The 21,429-nt window shown below is 37.6% G+C and overlaps 2 protein-coding genes across 7 annotated transcripts in view; one reads left to right on the top strand and one right to left on the bottom strand.

Annotated features, from left to right (window-relative positions):
* The window catches only part of CP (ceruloplasmin), a 59,240-nt gene that overhangs the window by 29,474 nt on the left and 8,337 nt on the right, over nt 1-21,429 (top strand). Inside the window, exons 10-19 of one of the 3 annotated variants that reach the window (XM_054481110.2) lie at nt 3,871-4,021; nt 5,348-5,560; nt 6,644-6,851; nt 8,474-8,613; nt 9,976-10,104; nt 12,433-12,539; nt 13,465-13,681; nt 14,116-14,255; nt 15,704-15,866; nt 18,436-18,578. In XM_054481110.2, coding sequence (XP_054337085.1) covers nt 3,871-4,021; nt 5,348-5,560; nt 6,644-6,851; nt 8,474-8,613; nt 9,976-10,104; nt 12,433-12,539; nt 13,465-13,681; nt 14,116-14,255; nt 15,704-15,866; nt 18,436-18,452 — 1,485 coding nt within the window. In that variant the 3' untranslated portion in view covers nt 18,453-18,578. Of the gene's footprint in view, nt 1-3,870; nt 4,022-5,347; nt 5,561-6,643; nt 6,852-8,473; nt 8,614-9,975; nt 10,105-12,432; nt 12,540-13,464; nt 13,682-14,115; nt 14,256-15,703; nt 15,879-18,435; nt 18,579-21,429 lie in introns of those variants that run through there. The other 2 variants (XM_054481109.2, XM_054481108.2) reach the window with 2 other exon arrangements.
* Nucleotides 19,205-21,429, bottom strand: part of HPS3 (HPS3 biogenesis of lysosomal organelles complex 2 subunit 1) — a 41,658-nt gene continuing 39,433 nt past the window's right edge. For 2 of the 4 annotated variants that reach the window (XM_054481111.2, XM_063662332.1), the window contains one exon: nt 19,205-20,044. In XM_054481111.2, coding sequence (XP_054337086.1) covers nt 19,917-20,044 — 128 coding nt within the window. In that variant the 3' untranslated portion in view covers nt 19,205-19,916. The remainder of the gene's footprint in view (nt 20,045-21,429) is intronic. The other 2 variants (XR_008501539.2, XR_008501536.2) reach the window with 2 other exon arrangements.

Genomic DNA, 21,429 nt, shown 5'->3' with positions numbered 1-21,429 from the left:
TTCTTAGATACCCTCACATATACATTATTCTAGATCAATTTTAATATAATTTTGTTAAACTAAAAAACTGCCATTGGTAGTTTTTATTATTATTACATTAAATGAATAGCTTTAGTTGGAGAGAATTCATCTCTTAGCTATAGTTAGTCTTTCACTCAGGAGCCCTTTAATTCAAGTTGTCTTTTTAATTATTCAGTAAATTCTTATAGTCTTTTTCATATTCATCCTGCATGTTTCTCATTGAATTCTTGTTTTTCTTAATATAATGCATAACATGGTATTTTCTAGTTGCATATTGTCATTACAGAAACAGCTGTTAATTGCTTAACATTTATTTTGGAGCTGGACGTCTTAAATATTCATTTCTTAGTTCAAGTAATTTCCAACTGATTCATATAGGTTCTATATTATCTATAAATAATGCTAATTCTCATTGCCAGTATTTCAAATTTGTTCTATTTTCTTGCCTTATTATGATGGGTAGAATATTAAAAATAATATTAAACAATAGTGGAATAGCCAGTAGCCTTGTTTTGTGTCTGATCTTAATGAGAACATCTCTATTTATCTTACCACTAAGTATGAATTGGCTAGTGGTTGTGCTTTATTCTACTTATAGTTTACACTGAGTGTTTTTAAAACAAATCACTTGTTTAAAAAACAAATCACTTGAGCTGCTTCAAAAACATCCTGTGCTAGGTACAGAATTCACTGGTAAATAAGACAAATAAGTTTCCTGCTCTGATAGGTTTTTATTCTAGTGTATATGGGAGGAAGGAGGGGAATGGGAGGAAAGGAGATGAAGATAAGCAAACAAAAGAAAATGAAATAGATAACTCCAGAAAGTGACAAGTTCTGTAAAAAAAAAATAGGGTAATGAGATAGTGAACAGAAATTCTAGTTCAGATAATGTGGAGATAATATTTAATGTGATACCTAAATTTCAAAGAGGCAGCCTTGCAAAGATCTGAGAGGAAAGCAAAGGGAAGAGCTAATGCCAGAATGTCATATTTTATAAAAATTTCTTTTTAGATTTTCTTGAAATTATTATATAGTTTTTCTCCTTTAATGTGATCAACTACAAATAAATATGACCAGCTACATTAAGGACTTTCTAATGTTAAACTATCCTTGCACTCTGAAGTATGGTGAATTTTTCTTTAATATATTGGTGGGCTGAATTTGATCGTGTTTGATTTAGAATTTCTCATTTAAGCTTATAAATGAAATGAGTTTAGCTTTTGCTTGCTTTTTCAGATATTAATATCCATGGTTATACTATCTTTATTAAATAAACTAGGAATAGTCTAAATATTTGGGAACCATCTGCTCCCTAGAGAGTTGAAAGAAACTGCCTGTAAAAATTATTTTGACTTTTAAAAAGGAGTAGTTTTGTTGTTCATGGGGTTTTTTCTTTTTTTTTTGGACAGAGTCTTGCTCTGTCGCCCAGGCTGGAGTGCAGTGGTGTGATCTCAGCTCACTGCAACCTCCGCCTGCTGGGTTCAAGCGATTCTCGTGCCTCAGCCTCCTGAGTAGCTGGGACTACAGGCGCCCACCACCACGCCTGGCTAATTTTTGTATTTTTAGTAGAGATGGGGTTTTGCCCAGTTGGCCAGGCTGGTCGCAACCTCCTGACCTCAAGTGATCTGCCTGCCTCGGTCTCCCAAAGTGCTGGGATTGCAAGTGTGAGCCACCGCACCCAGCCTGTTTATGTTTTTAATCACTATTTTATTTCATCCATGAGTACTGGTCTAGTCGGGCACTTCTTTCTAAGTCAGTTGATCACTTTAATTGCATATAATGATTTACATTTTTCTCCTCTATATATGTGGTTATATTTCTTTCTCATTTCTAATGTGGTATTTTTTGGTTCTCTCCACCTTTTTTATTAGACTTGCCAGAGATTTATATATTTCTCTGGCCTTTTCACATAATATATTTTTGGGTTTAATCATTTTACCTGTGTTAAATGTCTTAATTTATGTTTTTGTCTTTATTAATTTTTCCCTGTAACTAATTTTAAAATTTTTTCAGATATTTACATTTATTTTTATTTGGTCTTAAGATAAAAAGCTTTTCAGATTCTTAGTTTATACGTGTAGTTACATTCCATACATTTTTCTTTACAGCGTGCTCACAGATGTTACTTACCAAATCTCAGTATTTCATTTTTATTTTCTCTTTGATCTAAGTTATTTGGATCAAAAATGACATTCTTTTTTTACTTTTTGTCCTTGACTAGTAATTTTTAATTTTATTGCATTATGATCAGAAAACATGACCTGAAAACATTTCATTGAAGTTTTCTCTGTTGATCAGTATATAGGTGATTGTACCAGTCCCTGTTGGAATCCTTATACATCTGAAAATGACTTTTGTTGTTCTTTACCTGGTGTTACATTTTTGTATCATAATATTTTCTTCTCAAAAAGATAAATGCTACTTCATCTTCTTCTGGCATTTATTATACTTGATAATTTCAATGTCAACCTGATTTTTTCGTTTCATACCTTTTTTTTTTTTGAGATGGAGTCTCGCTCTGTTACCCAGGCTGGAGTGCAGTGGCTCGATCTCGGCTCACTGCAAGCTCTGCCTCCTGGGTTCATGCCATTCTCCTGCCTCAGCCTCCCAAGTAGCTGGGACTACAGGCACCTGCCACCACACCCGGCTAATTTTTTTTGTATTTTTAGTAGAGACGGGGTTTCACATGTTAGCCAGGATGGTCTCGATCTCCTGACCTGGTGATCCACCTGCCTCGGCCTCCCAAAGTGCTGGGATTACAGGCGTGAGCCACCGCGCCTGGCCCTTTCACAACATTTTTAAAATGGAAAATTTACCAGGACATTTTTAGGTATAGATCTCTATTACTAATTTTGTAATTTTGTCTTGTTTTCAGGAAGCTTTTGAATCTGAATCCTCTAGTCTTTTCCCTTTGTGGTGACAAACACTTCCACTAGTATTTCTTATGATTGTGCCTCCTCCTTTTATAACTTCTTTCTAAAATTATTACAATGTGTATATTTTTCATCTTCAAATGCTCTCCTCTGATTTATGGGAGTTTTCTTTAGATCACCTTCATCATAGATTCAGTTCTCTGCAGGATCTAACCTTCAGGTCTTTGCTTTAGTTTGATTTTTTTCAATTTGATAATCACCTTATCATGTATCTGAAGGACTTATCTTAAGGGAAAGACAGGCAATAATCTCTAACGTATTCTCTCCTTTGAGAGTCACTTATTCTCAGGGGCTCATTTGCTTTGATTCCTTTGACTGCCTTCTTCTGAACTACTGAATCATTTTATAGACCAGATGCATTTCTGCTCCCTTTTTTTTTTTTTTTTTTCCACTGGGAGAAGTGGGAGGAGGTGATAATGTTTGAACAGCTGACTGGAGATTGTTTGAATCTCTGTTCAAATTCATTGGGAGGTTATTTCTTCATCTAGGATGATTTCTTCCTCAAATCTGCTTCCATCCTGCTCTGCCTTACAGGAATTCTTCCAGTTTTCATGAATGTGGATGACATCTTCCCTGATTTCCAGCACAGACCCATATTCTTTCCTATTTTAACATTTTTTTTTTTTTTTTGGAGGCTTCAACTGGTATGCACAATGTGGGCAGGAAGGTAGAGTTAGAACTTTTAGATGCAGAGAGAGACTCAGATTACCATATTGAACCACAAATCCACTAAACAGATACCAAAGAAAGCTCTGGTGGTGAACTGAAATATTTCATGAACCCTAGTTTACAAAGAGCAACAGAAACTTCTGTTCTCATTCCTTCCCTTAGGCGTGTTTGTGCACAAATAGTATTGTGCACATGGAAGTCTTCTGCTTTACTCATTGTCTCCATCTCATTTTGTTTTGATTTACAGAAAGATGTAGACAAGGAGTTCTATTTGTTTCCTACAGTATTTGACGAGAATGAGAGTTTACTCCTGGAAGATAATATTAGAATGTTTACAACTGCACCTGATCAGGTGGATAAGGAAGATGAAGACTTTCAGGAATCTAATAAAATGCACTGTAAGTACTGCATCATCCACCAATCTACCAAGTTATTTTAGTACTGCATATGTAATGCTTTTAACTAAACAAAAATGTGAAGAGCTTTGCTCATTGATTATTTTTCAATAAACGATTACAATAGTGTCCTGAAGGTAATCTCATTGGTTATTTGATGTGTCAGTCAATTATCCATTATTTCACTTAATTCAAGATATGTCAATTACATGAACGGTCCTTCAAGTGTGGTCCCTATATCAGCAGCCTCAGCATCACTGAGGGACTTATTAGAAATGCAAATTCGTAGACCCCTACCCTGACCTACAAACTTTGGAGAAGGATCCTGGCAATCTGTTTTCAACAAACTGCAGATGATTCTGATGAACGCTACAGTTTGAAAACTACTGGATCAGATGCTTTTCTCATTTTGGCTCAATAATGACAGGGCTCATTTGATTATTCAATATGCAGAAAGATATGATCTCAGCCCTCAATGATTCTAACCCTTGACTGCACATTAGAATCACCTGGGAGCTTTTAAAAAATGACCAGTGCCCTGGAATACCCCCAGCTATTTTTATTTAAGTCTAATATCAGATTTTTTTAAATACCTAGTGTAATTCTAAAAAGTGGTTAGAGCTCAGAGACAGTGAGTTCATTATTCAAAAGGCCCACACCACTAATGGACATCAGTAAAAATTATTGTAGCTAATAGAAGAAAAACATGTAAAGTTGTGTTACAAACTGATTTTTTTAAGCTAGGTACTAGTCATGCTACCCACAATCTTTAAAATATTTCTTTTGATTCTGCATTTTTGTACATTTGGAAGCATTGAGAATATTATTCATCAAAAATAATTAAATATGCAAGATAAAGAAAAAAACCTCCTACATATGACCTTTCCTGTTATTCAAGATGAATTAGAGACTTTTTTTTTTTTTTTATCTAGAACAGCAACACACTCCCAGTATATGGTGCACAGGAAAAGCTGTTATAATTCGCAGATTTGGGTGCTCACAAATATAATCACTTAAAGAACTGGAAATAACAGAATCATTGTTTTAGCCAGGAAGAGCAGTGGGATTCCCAGGTTGCTAGGGACACTAGTATAGAACTTCAAGAACTATGCATTCAGCTCTGCTCCTTTCAGCCAGCGGCTGCTCTGGAAGTGCCAGGAACGGCAAGGAGTTGCAAGGACACTCCTGACACATAAAGCGTGGGCAAGCCTGAATAGGTCTTTTAAAAATTAAAAGTTAAAAAAACAAAGTTGGTCCTGGAAAGTCTGGGAGGTTGTCATGTAGTAGAATCTAAACCACTTCCAAAATGTTATTTCCCAACTTTTACAGCCATGAATGGATTCATGTATGGGAATCAGCCGGGTCTCAATATGTGCAAAGGAGATTCGGTCGTGTGGTACTTATTCAGCGCCGGAAATGAGGCCGATGTACATGGAATATACTTTTCAGGAAACACATATTTGTGGAGAGGAGAACGGAGAGACACAGCAAACCTCTTCCCTCAAACGAGTCTTACGCTCCACATGTGGCCTGACACAGACGGTATATTTACTTAAAACCAAGTCTCTATTGGATGAATTTGTGTAGTTTTGGTTTAAAATCCTGTAGCAGAATGGGTTGGGTGATAAACTTATCCCTTCCCCCTCCCAACTGCCCTTCCTATCTTTGAAAGAGCAAGTCTGGGCCACTATCAGCTGAAGTATGTACCAGATAGGTCCGTTTCCTAGTTACTGAGGAGAATGTGGAGTAAGAAAAGAACAGGGTGTGGTTTTCTCCATTTGCATAGGCTCCTCAAGATGATCCCTTTTTAGATTATGGTCCTTTTAAAGATAGCTGGAAAATCAGTCTAGAAGGGAAATGACTCCCATAAATATTCTGCACCTAAGCTTTTCATCGTGTCTCTGTAGCCTAGATGTAGTGTTGGCTTGTTGGTTGCAAGTGAATATTCTATTCTAGCATTGTAGCCGTGCAAATTCAGAGACATCTACAGACCTGGCTGTGAATGAGTAAAACAAACTAAAACTGAAGAGAAAGAATTTTAATCGAAATGTGAAAATATGCTAGCTTGTTTCAGGCTTTATTTGGTTTATTATACGCCACTGAAACTTAAGACAAACCCAGTGTCACCCTTTCCTTCCTTCAACAAATGTAAATACAACAATGAACCAAAGAGATAAGATGTCTCATGCTGCTGAAATTCTAATGCAGGGAGACAGACAACAAGCAAGTATATTAATATACATATATGTCAAGTGATTATAAGTACATAAAGAAAAATAAGGCAGGTGAAGGGGATGGTGACTGAGAGGGGAAAGGGTCAAGATTCTCTCAGGAGGTGCTACTTAAGGAGAGACCACAATAAAATGAGGGCATGAACCATGAGGATATTTTGGGGAGAAGGCAGAGGAAACAGCAAGTGCAAAGGTCCCAAGGCAGGCACACACTTGACCTGTTCTAAGAACAGCAAAAGGCCTATGTGGATGGAGCAGGGTGAGCAGGAGGTGTGGAAAGCTAGATCACCTAACTGAGGCCACGATAAGGACTTCAGCATTAATTCTGAGGAAGGTGGAGAGCCCCAGAGGGCACTAGCAAAGAAGTGACATGTTTTCTTATTTACCACTCCAGGGACTTTTAATGTTGAATGCCTTACAACTGATCATTACACAGGCGGCATGAAGCAAAAATATACTGTGAACCAATGCAGGCGGCAGTCTGAGGATTCCACCCTCTACCTGGGAGAGAGGACATACCATATCGCAGCAGTGGAGGTGGAATGGGATTATTCCCCACGAAGGGAGTGGGAAAAGGAGCTGCATCATTTACAAGAGCAGAAGTAATTCTCCAGACTCTGGTTCCCAATTTCAGCAGTAATTTTAGGTTTCCTTTTCAGAGAAGTAAGAATTACACCAAATTTTAGAAAAAAAAAAGTTGCATTAAACAATAACAACAAAAACAACAACAAAACACTTCCTAGGAACTTGTCCTCATTCATTTCCGCTTCTTTCAATTTCCTTAAGGGAAAATTTCCATTTATCTTCTTTGATCCTTTGGAGTCTTGCTTTCTTTTCTACTGGAGTGTCTTCTCACATTCATGTGCCCTCATGTTGTCATTTATATTCAAACTTAACAAAAGTTAATGCCCAAATTCAGAGCAGAAATATTACTCCCCTTAGCAACTGTTTGTTGCTTATTTTTCCTTCAGAGTTTTCATTGTTAGTCTAACAATCGGTCATTTCACATTCTTAAAACTGTTATGTATGGAATATTTTAAATGCTTGAAGATGATATAGCAGATATAGTCTCTACCCTCTAAGAACTTACAGGAAAATATGGCACAAAATTACCAGTAACATGTGCATCATGGAAAAGTACAAAATAAATTCTTATGAATAGATATAAGTAGAGGATGATTATTAGAGCTTCAGAAACATTAATTTAGAGCAGCATCTCTCATCACTTCTAGTTAGCCCTTTCTTCATACTTTTCCAAGCACTTTCCTCTCCATCATCCCACTTACATCATGCACTGACCACATGGAGATGATCTGAGGGATTGGGGTGGGCAGGTGTTCAGAGCCAGGGTGCGTAGCACAACTGGTGACCTGTGGCTAGGCAGTGGTTACCTGTCTGACAGCAGTAGTGAGTATAGTTTGCAGTGTAAAGGAGTAAACTTTTATTTTGTAATTGGGGTAAAATGGTTAAAAGGCTACAGGTGCCAATAGAAGTAAGTGAAAACTGGCCGGGCGTGGTGGCTCACGTCTGTAATCCCAGCAATTTGGAAGGCCGAGGCGGGCGGATCACGAGGTCAGGGGATGGAGACCATCCTGGCTAACATGGTGAAACCCCGTCTCTACCAAAAAATACAAAAAATTAGCCGGGCATGGTGGCGGGCACTTGTAGTTCCAGCTACTCGGAGGCTGAGGCAGGAGAATGGCGTGAACCCGGGAGGCAGAGCTTGCGGTGAGCGGAGATCACGCCACTGCACTCCAGCCTGGGCGACAGAGCGAGACTCCTCAAAAAAAAAAAAAAAAAAAGAAGTAAGTGAAAAGGGAATGCCTGGGAAAAGATGTCCATTTCAGTTCCTATAAATCAGAAATATTGGACTCATAAAATTTTAGAGCTATAAAGTAATCTTAGAGATGATCTGTTCAAATATCTCATTTTAGGGATGAAAAAACTGAGGTTCCAATAGGCAGTGACTAGCTGGAGGAAATTTTTGCTAGTGGCAGGGTAGAAGCCAGGACTCAGATGGCTGCACTCAAATGGCTAGGTATGCTTTCTACCACACATACTTTTAAAGTCTTAATATTCATTCTTACTTGGATAAAAGAGTGATGATTAAAAACTACTATAATTACTCTAATAAAAACTATATTTTTATTCAAAATTTAAAGTTTAAAACTTAAGTTACATTTTCATTAAGACAAATACTAACCTTAGTTGTTTTTTCTTTAAGTGTTTCAAATGCATTTTTAGATAAGGGAGAGTTTTACATAGGCTCAAAGTACAAGAAAGTTGTGTATCGGCAGTATACTGATAGCACATTCCGTGTTCCAGTGGAGAGAAAAGCTGAAGAAGAACATCTGGGAATTCTAGGTATGTTAATATCTCCAGTTTATCAGGTGTGGGTTAATGATGTGATGCTACCTGCAGTAACAGTCAATTCATGTCTATGGGTTTCATTTTCTTGGTTCATATATCAAAGTTGTTCAAATAAAAATTTAAAAGTTAGTTATCTAATAAAATAAGACCGATGTTTATTAAATAATATGACATAGTAAAATATTACTTATTTCTCTTGGAAACAATGTATTGTCCCGTATACTGATGAAATTATATACATTTTGTTTTTATCAAATTGATGCCTGTAGTTTTAGTGAAGTTCCCAGAAACTATTTTCTAATGAAATTCTGTTTTTTGACAGAGTCTCACTCTGTCGCCCAGGATGGTGTGTAGTGGTGTGATCTCAGCTCACTGCAACCTGCCGCTCCTGGGCTCAAGTGAGTCTCCCACCTTAGCCTCCCAAGTAGCTGGGACTACAGGGATGAGCCACCATGCCTGGCTAATTTTTGTATTTTTAGTAGAGATGAGGTTTCGCCATGTTGGCCAGGCTGGTCTCGAACTCCTGGCCTCAAGTGATCCGCTCACCTCAGCCTCCCAAAGTGCTGGGATTACAGGTGTGAGGCACTACACCTGGCCCTAATAAAATTCTTAACCAATTTATCCCCATTATCCTACCCATTCCTCTCAAATTATAGCTATTTACTTTTAAAATTAAAATATAAATGATTAATTACAAGAAGAAATATACAAAAGGAAATTAATTACAACAGGAAATAAAAGAAAAAATGGTGCCACGCACAAAGCAGGGGAAAAGCTGCCTTCAATTTCTTAGGACTCACTTTAAGACAGAATGTCTAGAACTCGAGCAACACTGGTCTTGAGACATTTCTTTAAAACTATCAATTGCAGGGACCCCCACTCCCATCCCCACCCCACTGTGTTCCCATACTGTCAGCATTCCCCTGAGGCTTGGTTATCCTCAACCCCTAGACTAAGACACCAAGGCAAAATGGCATTGTTGCTGGAGCACAAAAGTCCTACCAGATAAGAGACAAGCTAAGATTGGATAAAGGGTAGAAATGGGAGGGGTATCCCCACAGCAATGGCTGCAAAATGACTCCTGGCCAGATATCCAACCCACCATGATTAGACCGGTACTCTGCAAAGGACTTTCAGGCCAAACCTCCCCTAGAACTCTTAAGAGATAAACAAATGGTCTCCATTTTTATTTCCAGTGTATTGATTCCAGATTCCCTGGGACGCAGTATAAATCAAATCCAAGAGTATTATACCACAAACCCATGGGGGAGAGAAACAAGTTATCTTTGCTGATCTTTGCTTGTATTACTAAGTTAGACCTTCTCATTGGACACTCTTCCTTTTCACTTTTGCCAGGTCCACAACTTCATGCAGATGTTGGAGACAAAGTCAAAATTATCTTTAAAAACATGGCCACAAGGCCCTACTCAATACATGCCCATGGGGTACAAACGGAGAGTTCTACAGTTACTCCAACATTACCAGGTACTCACGGGGGCGGGGTTGGGGTGGTGCACTTTAACAGGCTGTACAGCCTTTCCATAGATTACTCTCATCATAGAGATTCTGGACCAAGAAAGTGAAAAGGGAGGTAGTTGTGAAGAAGGGATGCAAGGAGGTGTCTGTGTGTATGCAAGTACATGCACATGCTCGTATTAAAAAAAAAAAAAAGTCCACAGGAGAGCTTGAGAGAAAAACCTGAAGGTAGTGGACATCTACGAATCCTCAAGGGTGAATCAGAGAGATGCTGTCTCCTCGCTCAGCTAGAACACAGCTCAGATGACATCTACCACACTGCATGTGGCTGGATGTTCCCACGTCTGTCTCTAGCACATGTGGTTCTAAGGGCCAGAGGCTGCCACTTGGAACTCTAAATTCCCCCATCTAGTCCAGTATCTGGCATGTATTAGGAGATCATCAAATGTTTCTTTAATAAACATAGAGTAAAATCTTAAACAGATTATATACATAGGTGAGCATTTTCTTCTTCTATTAGTTGTAAAGTTGGCTTCCAGGAAAAGACTATTTCTCAATAACTTAGCAGGGTGTAGCAAGGGTGCTATTTTAGGTAGAGGGGTCAGGAGGGCTTCCTTGAGGAGGTGGCATTGTTGAAAACACCTAAAGGTTGAGAAGTAATGAAATTCAAGTAATTGTGCACGAATTGATTCCAGGCCCCGAAGACAGGAGCATGCCTCGTGTGTGTTTGAGCAGTAGCAAGGCAGCCAGAGGCTAAAGAAAAGCACACAAGGGACAGAATGCTAGAGATGAGATCCAGGGAGAGCAGGGGCCAGATGAAGTAGGGAGGACCTCAGACTCGAGATTTAAGACTGATGTTCTGATGGACACTCTTTAAGGGGTTGTTGGTGATGTGTGGTTAAGTGACCATAAGGGGGCAAGGACAGAATCTGCGGTCAGTTAAGGACCATTGCAATAATCTGGGTAAAATCATCATCATCATCATCATCATCGAGATTTGGAAGGCGGTGGAAGCAGCTGAAGTGGTGAGATGTTATCATATTCTGGTTCTATTTTAAAGGTGGTGCTAAAAGGACCTGCTGGAAAATGGGCACTAGGGAGTGTTAGGGAAGAGAGGAGTCAAGCATGACCCCAAGGTTTTGGGCACTGACCACTGGTGGAAGAGTAGGTTGTAAAGGGTTGTGGAAAAGAGAAGGAAATGTTATTTTGCAGATTATGAGAATAAGTAAAAGCAGAGATGGCAAAACAGTAATACGTGCAGGTGGTGAATCAATACTTTATATTCTAGTGAAATTTTCTGCTTAGAAAAAGGGTGAGGACATAGGAACAGCTCAGATTGAGGCTTGAAGAAAAAGTAAGACATCTACATCACTTGAGACTATCTCTGTTGTCTTGCTTGATTCTCTAGTGAATGTCTGTCGGACTCTGGCAGGTTAGTGTGATAGCATGAATATGTAATGCTGTGGTCTAAATAAATGGGATGGAAAATGAGTGTGGCTGGGATTGGTGAGTGGGCATGGCCAAAAGTCGAGGTCTGTGAGCAGTTGCACAGGAAGCCCTGAGGTGAATGGAAATGCAGATCAGACTGGAGAAAAGCCTAGAGCACATGGGAAAAGGGTAAGAGCCTTGGCAAAGTAGGAGGGTGAAGCAACTGGTCGTCTTCAAAATGCCAAGGCCGAGGGTGTGGTTATGTCCTGTATGTGGGAGTAGTGACAGAACAGCACATGGTGTGATAGAATGAGATGGACTGGAGGGGGCGGTAAACATAACCGTGGCAAGTCGGTGACTCATGAGATCAAGAGGTCTAATGGCTCCTCGCCAGGAATCATGAGCTCACTAAGGATGATCATGAGAGAGGACAAGGAAAGGAAGCCAATGCTGAAGCTGAGGGAATTACACAAAATAGTCCAGATATACACATGCAGAGATTACGGGAAAGGTGCCAGCCACTGGGGAAAAATCACTTGGTATCTGAAGAGAAAAAAGTATATTAGGAAAACATACTTCAAGCTAAGAAGAGATTGGTTGCAAAGTTTTTTCAAATTGTAATATTGGAAGTACACCTCCTAGCTTTGTGGTATGGCAAGTGGGTTATAGCTAATTTGTAATTAACCCAAAAAATGACAAAATTTTGTCTTACAGTTCATCTTAAAACTAAATTCCTGAAAAGAATCTTGAGTACCACAATTTTTAAAAACTAATTACACTGACATTTCCAGTTCCTGGGTCCTAGTTATCAAGGCTGTGTGTGTGTGTGTGTGTGTGTGTGTGTGTGTGTGTGTGTGTGTATAATATAAACCAAATACAACCAGATCCATTAACACTTGATGAATTTAGGTGAAACTCACACTTACGTATGGAAAATCCCAGAAAGATCTGGGGCTGGAAAAGAGGATTCTGCTTGTATTCCATGGGCTTATTATTCAACTGTGGATCAAGTTAAGGTAAAATATAAATCATTTGTTTTGTGACACTTCCCAAAATAGACACACAATTGAAGGAAGACAAGATTAGTGTTTTCCTGTGGTCCAATTCTATGTTAAAATCCTAGGAAAATAAGCTGTTTGCAAACTACTTTAGCAAATATGCTGCTACCTATGACACACAAGACAAAAATCTAACATTTCCTAATACGATACAGCTCAAAGGCCTTTCAAGATATTTGAGAAGTTTAGATTTGTGTCTTGTGGGTCACAGGTAGCCACTGAAAAATTGACAAAGAATGGCAGTATATTTGCATTTCAGATCATTCATTCTGGTGGAATGAAGGAAGGCTTGGAGGGGAAAGAGACTGGAGGTTGGGAGGCTGTTGTAATACCTGAGGCAAATTTCAAGGACCTCTACTGTGAGGAGGGAGAAAAGAAATGGAGTCAGTTATAGATAGGTGGGTGAAGTGCCTGAGTGAGCCGAAGGAAGTAGCTCCTTGATAATTCAGAGTTCTGGCTCAAACAAATGAGTAAATCTGGTATTTGTGGTGCTATTTATTATTATACATTTCATTTATCTATGGATTTTTTAGGGACTGCCACAGTGCTTGGCTCACACTCAAGAGTTCATGAGTTTATGGAACAAACCAACACTGTTCATTTGGGATTCTTTTAAAATCACTGCTCATTAGCTGAGCGAATTTTTGCCTCTGCAGACACTTCTGTTATGTCAGCATCACCCACATGACCTACCTACTACTCACCATTGTTCCAATTTAACTACTTCAAGTGAAAAGTTACTAAACTGGCAGTACCACATTGGGCAAAGTCTGCTACTTCAATTGGTCTCTCCAAAATTCCTAAGGCCATGGGTGCAAAGTCTCAGTTCTCTGAAATCCTGACCTAATTCACAAGGGTTATTGAAGATTTTCCTTGTTTCCAGGACCTCTACAGTGGATTAATTGGCCCCCTGATTGTTTGTCGAAGACATTACTTGAAAGTATTCAATCCCAGAAAGAAACTGGAATTTGCCCTTCTGTTTCTAGTTTTTGATGAGAATGAATCTTGGTACTTAGATGACAACATCAAAACATACTCTGATCACCCCGAGAAAGTAAACAAAGATGATGAGGAATTCATAGAAAGCAATAAAATGCATGGTATGTTACATTATTCTAAAACAATTTTTCTACTTTTTTATCATTTTCTTTCAAATAAAATTATTTTGGAGACTATTCATTTGTTTTGTCTGAAAATAAACCACTTCTGCCTCACTTTGCATGTCAGGTAGAATTCTGTTCAAAACAAAAAGGGGACTATACTCAAAATCATTTGCTAATTTATTTTCCAATTCCAAAATCTCATTTCTTTGAAATAATCCACAATTAAGGTTAAGGCTTTTGGTGCAAAGTGCCTAGAAAAGCAGTGTGTGATATTATTGACTTTAAAGTATCCATTTCTCTCATTTGTAGTAAAATAAGTCCTATTACATCAAAAAGATTCTTTACATTAACCTAATAATCATATTTTCTTTGAAAAAGCTATTGGTTTAAAATATCCTGAAAAGTAACATAAAACCATATACTTTCCTTAGCTATTAATGGAAGAATGTTTGGAAACCTACAAGGCCTCACAATGCACGTGGGAGATGAAGTCAACTGGTATCTGATGGGAATGGGCAATGAAATAGACTTACACACTGTACATTTTCATGGCCATAGCTTCCAATACAAGGTAAGAGCTATCCGTGGCAATTACTCTTGCTCTATTTGAAAATGTTTTAATACAAGTGAAGAAAATACTTCCTCAGAGAAACTCATGAAAAATTAAAAGCTGCAAAGAGTATAGCCGGTGCTTCATATCCATGGATTCCCCATCCAGGATTCAATCATGGATTGAAAATACTCAGGAAAAAATAATTCCACAAAGCTCCAAAAAGCAAAACTTGGATCTGCTGCACTGTGTTGAATCCATGCTAATGAAATGATATGTAGGCATTGTATTAGGTGTTATAATAATCTAGAGATGATTTAAAGTATATGGAAGGATGTGCATAAGTTATATGGAAATATGCCATTTTATATAAGGGATTTGAGCATCCGTAGATTTTGGTATGGGGGCATTCCTGAAACCAATCCTCCACAGATACTGAGGGATGACTATATAAGGCACAGCAATTTCAATTGACACACCAGCTTTTGTTACACCTTGAGCTCTTCCTGGGATTTGCATTTTTAACTGAATTTTCATGGAGTTCTGCTCACAGATTCCTGATTAAGGCAACTCAGTGGAATTGCTAACAAAGATGGTAGGAATGTTCACATAATGATGAATCAGAGTAGAGACCACAACAAGACTTTATTATAACCCTTGCCCTGCCTGTTTTAAGTTCTGTATCTTAAATGGCCCAAGGTGAGCAAGATCAGTTAGGTGACAAGCAACTGGTCTGTACATCTCAATCTTACTTCTATTCTTTCTCAGTACCGATTTCAGCAGAAGCCAGTGGCCCTCCTGGAAATGCTTTTTCCTTATGCTGTGGGCTAATTTAGAAAATGCAGACGTTATCAAAAAGCATACTGCAGAAAGCCTGTTTTTTTATCTGCGTTTTGTTTTACATATATATATTGTATTCTTAGTGGGCTTTCAATTCTGTTCTTGCAGAAATAGACTCTTGTCACCCAACTACTGTTTCCAGCCGAGACTCCCTGAAGTGCCTCTGGTTTTTGTCATTTTCATCAGCTTCCTTTTCTGCTTTATTATTTATATATAAAATACCTTTATTATTTACCTTGACTTAAAGCTTCACAGACAAGCTAGGATAGATTCAGGCAAAAGTGAGGCTAGGGCTGAAATGGGGCCACAGCTGAGTTCCTTTTGTATAGCTTAAGTGCTATGACAAACAGGCAAACCAGAATCAAGGTACAGGAGGTTTGTGGGTAGTCCTGATTGATGAATTCATTCTCATCACATCTTTCTTTCACATCCACTTGATGTGGATACCAAAGACTTATTAGGAATACAAAAATCACATTTTACCATTTGTATTAAACACAGAAACGAGCTCGATTTTTTAAAAACAGATTTATCCATTTTTTCAATATCCCTGAGCTGAACATTAACAAATGACATGAGTGAACTCTCATATACAATATTATACATTATTTGTCATTTTTCTAATTAAGCACAGGGGCGTTTATAGTTCTGATGTCTTTGACATTTTCCCTGGAACATACCAAACCCTAGAAATGTTTCCAAGAACACCTGGAATTTGGTTACTCCACTGCCATGTGACCGACCACATTCATGCTGGAATGGAAACCACTTACACCGTTCTACAAAATGAAGGTGAATATCCAGGTAGTAATTCTAGAAGCCATATATAAAAGATGTAATTAAAGGAACTACTTTGCCTAAATACTTCCCCCAATATGAAGCATCAATATGAAGCATTTGTGAATCTGCTGCCCGATTTCTTCCTTCTCTACCTCCAAACAGCATTTTTTTCCTGCTAAATGGTGAGGGATATTGCTCATTTCCTGACAGCCAGTACTTGTAATAGCACCAGTCATTTCTAAGTTCATACAAATGTGTAATTATACCTAAAGCTGATATAAGGGAGTAGTCATGTTAGTTATTTACCAAAAACCAAACCATTATTTACATAAGACACATTTAGAATCTAATTTCTTTCTTAACAAAAAACAAGTTTTTTTCTAGGTGGCACCTCCATGTAAGAGAAGCCCAAGACAACCCCAAATAATGTAATTTCAAATAGGCAGTGTCTTTTCTGTGCTTCCAAGGGGAAGGAGGAACCTTACCGATTATTGTTTGTGAAAGATCCAGGGAAGAAACAAAATTTAAATGCACTGCTCCCCAACCCCTGCAATAACCACCCCCCCATGTGTAGGTACACACACACACACACACACACACACACACACACTCACACACACACACACACTTAAAATGGAGAAAAATTAACAGTTTTTCTGTAAGATTCCTGCACTGTGGCTGCAGGCTTTGGTCTTTCTTGGGTCTTTCGAGTTGAGGACTGTTGTAATTAGAAATGGTAAATTCAAAGGGAGGAAATTATGTAAAGAAAACCAATCTATGTCTTTCCTCCCTAAAATGGGGAAAAAGGGAACATACAAATGAAGAAAATATAAATGTAAATATATTTGAAGACTTAAAAAGCCCTGAAAGGTTAATCTTTAGTGCAAATGGAAAGTTTTAATTTCTGCTCCTGTGTCTTACACAAACAATTTACATCATGAAAAACTATTTCCATTAATGCCCTTTTTATTAGAGCAGTCACTGATAACACTAGAATATCAAAGACTCTAACAGACAAGCCACTAAATTTAATGCCAATAACTTGAACAAGGTGAAGAGAGCCAAATATGAGAAAGAAAACTTTAGTCTTTAAATAACACTTGTAACCATGTGGTTCCATGTAAACCACACGAAAGGATGGTCTTGCTCAGAAAAATAATGGTGAGTAAGTAACATGGAGGCATTTGGGGGAATTCATGTGTGCAAATGCCTGGCATGCAGAGTATGGCACTACAGGGTAACCCTACACACACAGCTACAGAGAAGATTCCTCCTGTGCAACAACCGTAAAAGAAGAGGGAGATTACTGCTTGGTTAAGAAAGGCGAGATAGTTTTTAAAGCTATAGGAAAAAATACAGAATAAATAGCAAATATGAAGGAAAAATCAACACTAGATAAAAAATTAAAGAGAAATTTGACTTTTGCAAAGAGAAAAGGTATTGCATGAGACTGAAAGGAGCAGACTGAATAAAAAAAGATAGTTTGAACTATCTTTGGCCCATAAAATCGGTAGCCATGTTTATCAGTCTGAATCATCTTTAAATAAGTCCAATAAAGCTTTGAGCAAGTTTACATTAATTATGAGTCTTAGAAAAGCCTGCTTAGCTTTAAATTTCTTACAGGCAGGGACTATATATTCTGTATTTCTAGCTAAGTACCCAAATCCAATACAATAGTTTGCTTACTGAATATATAACAACTTATTAATTCAATGAAGAGAAACTTTTGAAACTTTTTTTGACATAATTTCAGATTCCCATATACCTTTCACCCAGATTCCCATATACCTTTCACCCAGATTCCCCGAATATTAATGAACTGCATAGCCACATTGGCTTTCTCATTCTTTTTCCTGTCTCCCTCTCATGCTCACCCTCTATATGTACACACACAGACGTGTATAGGTACATACAACTATCTTTCCTAAAAACAAGAATATTCTTGTACATGACCACAATACAATGATCGAAATCAGAAAAGCAACAATGATTTAAAAACTAGAGATCTTCTTCAAATTTTGCTAATAATCCTAATCATGTTCTTTACAGAAAAAGAAAATCCCGGATCATGTACTGCATTGTTGGCAGGTCTTTTAAATCTCCCTTACTCTGAATAGTTCCTTAATACAGGGCAGTCACTTTGTAGAATGTCCTTCAATTTGAGTTTGTCTAATGTTTCCTCATGATTAGATTTAGGCTGTGCACTTTTGGCAAGACTATCACGGCATGACGTTGTGTGTTTCTTAGTACACCATATCAGGAGGCACAAGATATTGATCGGTTCCATTACTGGTTATGTTAACTTCAAGCTTTAGTTAAGGTGGTGTCTGCCAGGTGTCTCCATTGTAAAGTTATTCATTTTCCCTTTACAATTAATAAAGATCTTGTAGGCAGGAAAGTAATCTTTCTTTAAATAAAACAGCAATAGAATGAGAGATTTTTAAACACATAAAAAGTAGAAAAATATAAATGAATCAGGAGTAAAGTAACATTAAAAATTGGAATACATTTAAAGAACCATCCACTAATTTTTAACCATATATTATTTTTAATAATGGTCTTAAAATTTCTTTTTCTATAGACACCAAGTCTGGCTGAATGAAATAAATTGGTGATAAGTGGAAAAAAGAGAAAAACCAATGATTCATAACAATGTTTGTGAAAGTGTAAAATAGAATGTTACTTTGGAATGACTATAAACATTAAAAGAAGACTGGAAACATACAACTTTGTGCATTTGTGGCGGAAAACTATTAATTTTTTGCAAATGGAAAGATCAACAGACTATATAATGATACATGACTGACACTTGTTCACTAGATAATAAAACTAATTCATACAGTCTAATCGTATCACCACTATTAGGGTTTTATAAAACTGCATTTAAAAAAAGATCTATGACCAGATATTCTCCTGGGTGCTCCTCAAAGGAACACTATTAAGGTTCATTGAAATGTTTTCAATCATTGCCTTCCCACTGATCCTTCTAACATGCTGTTGACATCACACCTAATATTCAGAGGGAATGGGCAAGGTATGAGGGAAGGAAATAAAAAATAAAATAAATAAAATAGAATGACGCAAATCTGAGTTTTGTGAACCCCTGAAGAGATGGTCTAAAGGACGTTATCTGGAACTGGAGAAAAGCAGAGTTGAGACACAATTCTATAGATTAAATCCTGGTAAGGATAAACATTGCCATTAGAAGAAAAGCTTCAAAACAGACCTGTGGCAGATGTCACATGAGTAGAATTTCTGCCCAGTCTCAACTGCATTCAGAGGATAATATCAATGAACTAAACTTGAACTAAAAATTTTTTAAACAAAAAGTTACAAATGAAGACACATGGTTTTGAATACAATGATATATTTCTTTATTTTCACATACACTCTAGCTAAAAGAGCAAGAGTACACATCAACAAAAAATGGAAACAAGGCTTTGGCTAAAAAAACATGCATTTGACAAATCACGTTAATAGCCAGACAAGAAGAAAGTTAGCTTTGTAAACTTCTACTTCATTTGATTCAGAGAAACAGAGAATGAGTTTTCTTAAAGTAACAAGAAAAGGAACAAAAAAAATGAGGTTTGAAATTTTTTACCATGGCAAAACATTAACATCTGTCTCAAAAACAGAGAAATCTGGAAAAATCAAGAAGATAAAATTGTGGACCAGTTAGTGACATTCTTTCAAGCATACTTGTAACATGTTTCCTTAAAGTGTTCTTGGGATGAAAATGATTGTCATGTCTCCACCAACAGTGAACTGATGCTGTTTCTTGGAATAAAAGTCAATCCCCACCTTAAAAAATATATGGCTTCTTTGAGGAATTATGTCTTAAAGACTTTTTACATTCTAAACAATTAAATTGATTGAGGTCATAAATTAAGAAATGAACAGTTACCACTACATGGTAAGCAGCCTGAAAGCATTTGCATCATATGTGTGTGTGTGTGTGTGTGTGATATATATAAAATCAAAAACTCCTCTACTTGTACTTCGGCATTCAATTTTTAGAAATTCAGTCTCAAATGCCATTATGGTATTTTTCAAATGATACCTTTAAGTCAATGATTTCTTTCGACTGCAATAGAGAAGATATGGCAAGAAAAATGCTGCAGTACCATCTTCTGGGAGAATATTCATGAAATCCTTCAGTTCTAGTTCCACGGCAACAATTGACAATGTTTCTGTGTAGAAAAGAATATCTGAATTAGAACTGAAAGTCTGTCTTTCATTCAATCTCTTCTTACTTAACCAACCAACTAGAAGCCAGTTCAGGCCGGGCGTGGTGGCTCATGCCTGTAATCCCAGCACTTTGGGAGGCCGAGGTGGGCAGATCATGAGGTCAGGAGTTTGAGACCAGCCTGGCCAACATGGTGAAACCCTGTCTCTACTAAAAATACAAAAAAATTAGCCGGGCATGGTGGCACACACCTGTAATCCTAGCTACTCAGGAGGCTAAGGTGGGAGAATTGCTTGAACCCGTGAGCCAGAAGTTGCAGTGAGCGGAGATTGCATCACTGCATTCCAGCCTGGGCGACAGAGCAAGACTCCATCTCAGGAAAAAAAAAAAAAAGAAGCCAGTTCAGGTAACAAAATGTTATAACTTCAAAGAAAAAAAATCAATCTCTTAAATCCATAGGCTTCTTTACGGTTGTAACTTATTTTTCCTTACTAGACTCCTTTGAAGTTTATTTTATATCAACCACATGAAATTTGGATTTATTATTTCATTGCTGAATTACTGTATTATTTTGCAATTGATTTCTACTATCCTCTAAAGTACAATCATTTGAATATTCTTTTTAATGCTAAGTCTATACTAAAGCTAATTTATAAAGATTGTTTGATAAGAAACACCAATGTTTTCCCATATTAGTTCCTAATGTAACATTTCATGTTGTTAATAAGCACAAATCTGTTTTCACGACCATTTACTTCTTTTTCCCCCAAACTGCAATGGCGTTCTAATGAACATTTTTTTTTTTTTTTTTTTTTTTTTTTTTTTTTTTGCGACGGAGTCTCGCTCTGTCACCACGCTGGAGTGCAGTGGCGTGATCTCAGCTCACTGCAACCTCTACCTCCTGGGTCCAAGAGATTCTCCTGCCTCAGCCTCCCAAGTAGCTGGGACTACAGGTGCGCACCACCACGCCCAGCTAATTTTTGTATTTTTAGTAGAGACAGGGTTTCACCATGTTGGCCAGGATGGTCTCGATTTCTTGACCTCATGATCCGCCAGCCTTGGCCTCCCAAAGCGCTGGGATTACAGGTGTGAGCCACCGCGCCTGGCCCCAGTGAACATTTTTAATATTAAGGAATGTAACATACATTTAAAAAAAAATGCAACTTTATGATTCTACAGCTTCTTAACAGATACATGCTGCCCTCTCCTGGAATAGAAGGGTGACAGTTATGAACAGTGTTCCCAATAAACATCCACTTGGTCTTACATCTTCTATCCACATGTCGGTGCCATTCTCTGTGTGATCGTTGCATGCCCATTGCTTACTCTATTTGCAGAGTAAGTGAAAGATAAGATCCATTCCAAAGTCATCTGTCCAATATACAGCAA

The sequence above is a fragment of the Pongo pygmaeus genome, chromosome 2 (assembly GCF_028885625.2).
Source record: "Pongo pygmaeus isolate AG05252 chromosome 2, NHGRI_mPonPyg2-v2.0_pri, whole genome shotgun sequence".
NCBI lineage: Eukaryota > Metazoa > Chordata > Mammalia > Primates > Hominidae > Pongo > Pongo pygmaeus.
Note: the sequence above shows the minus strand (reverse complement) of the source record. Positions and strands in the feature narration are given on the sequence as shown.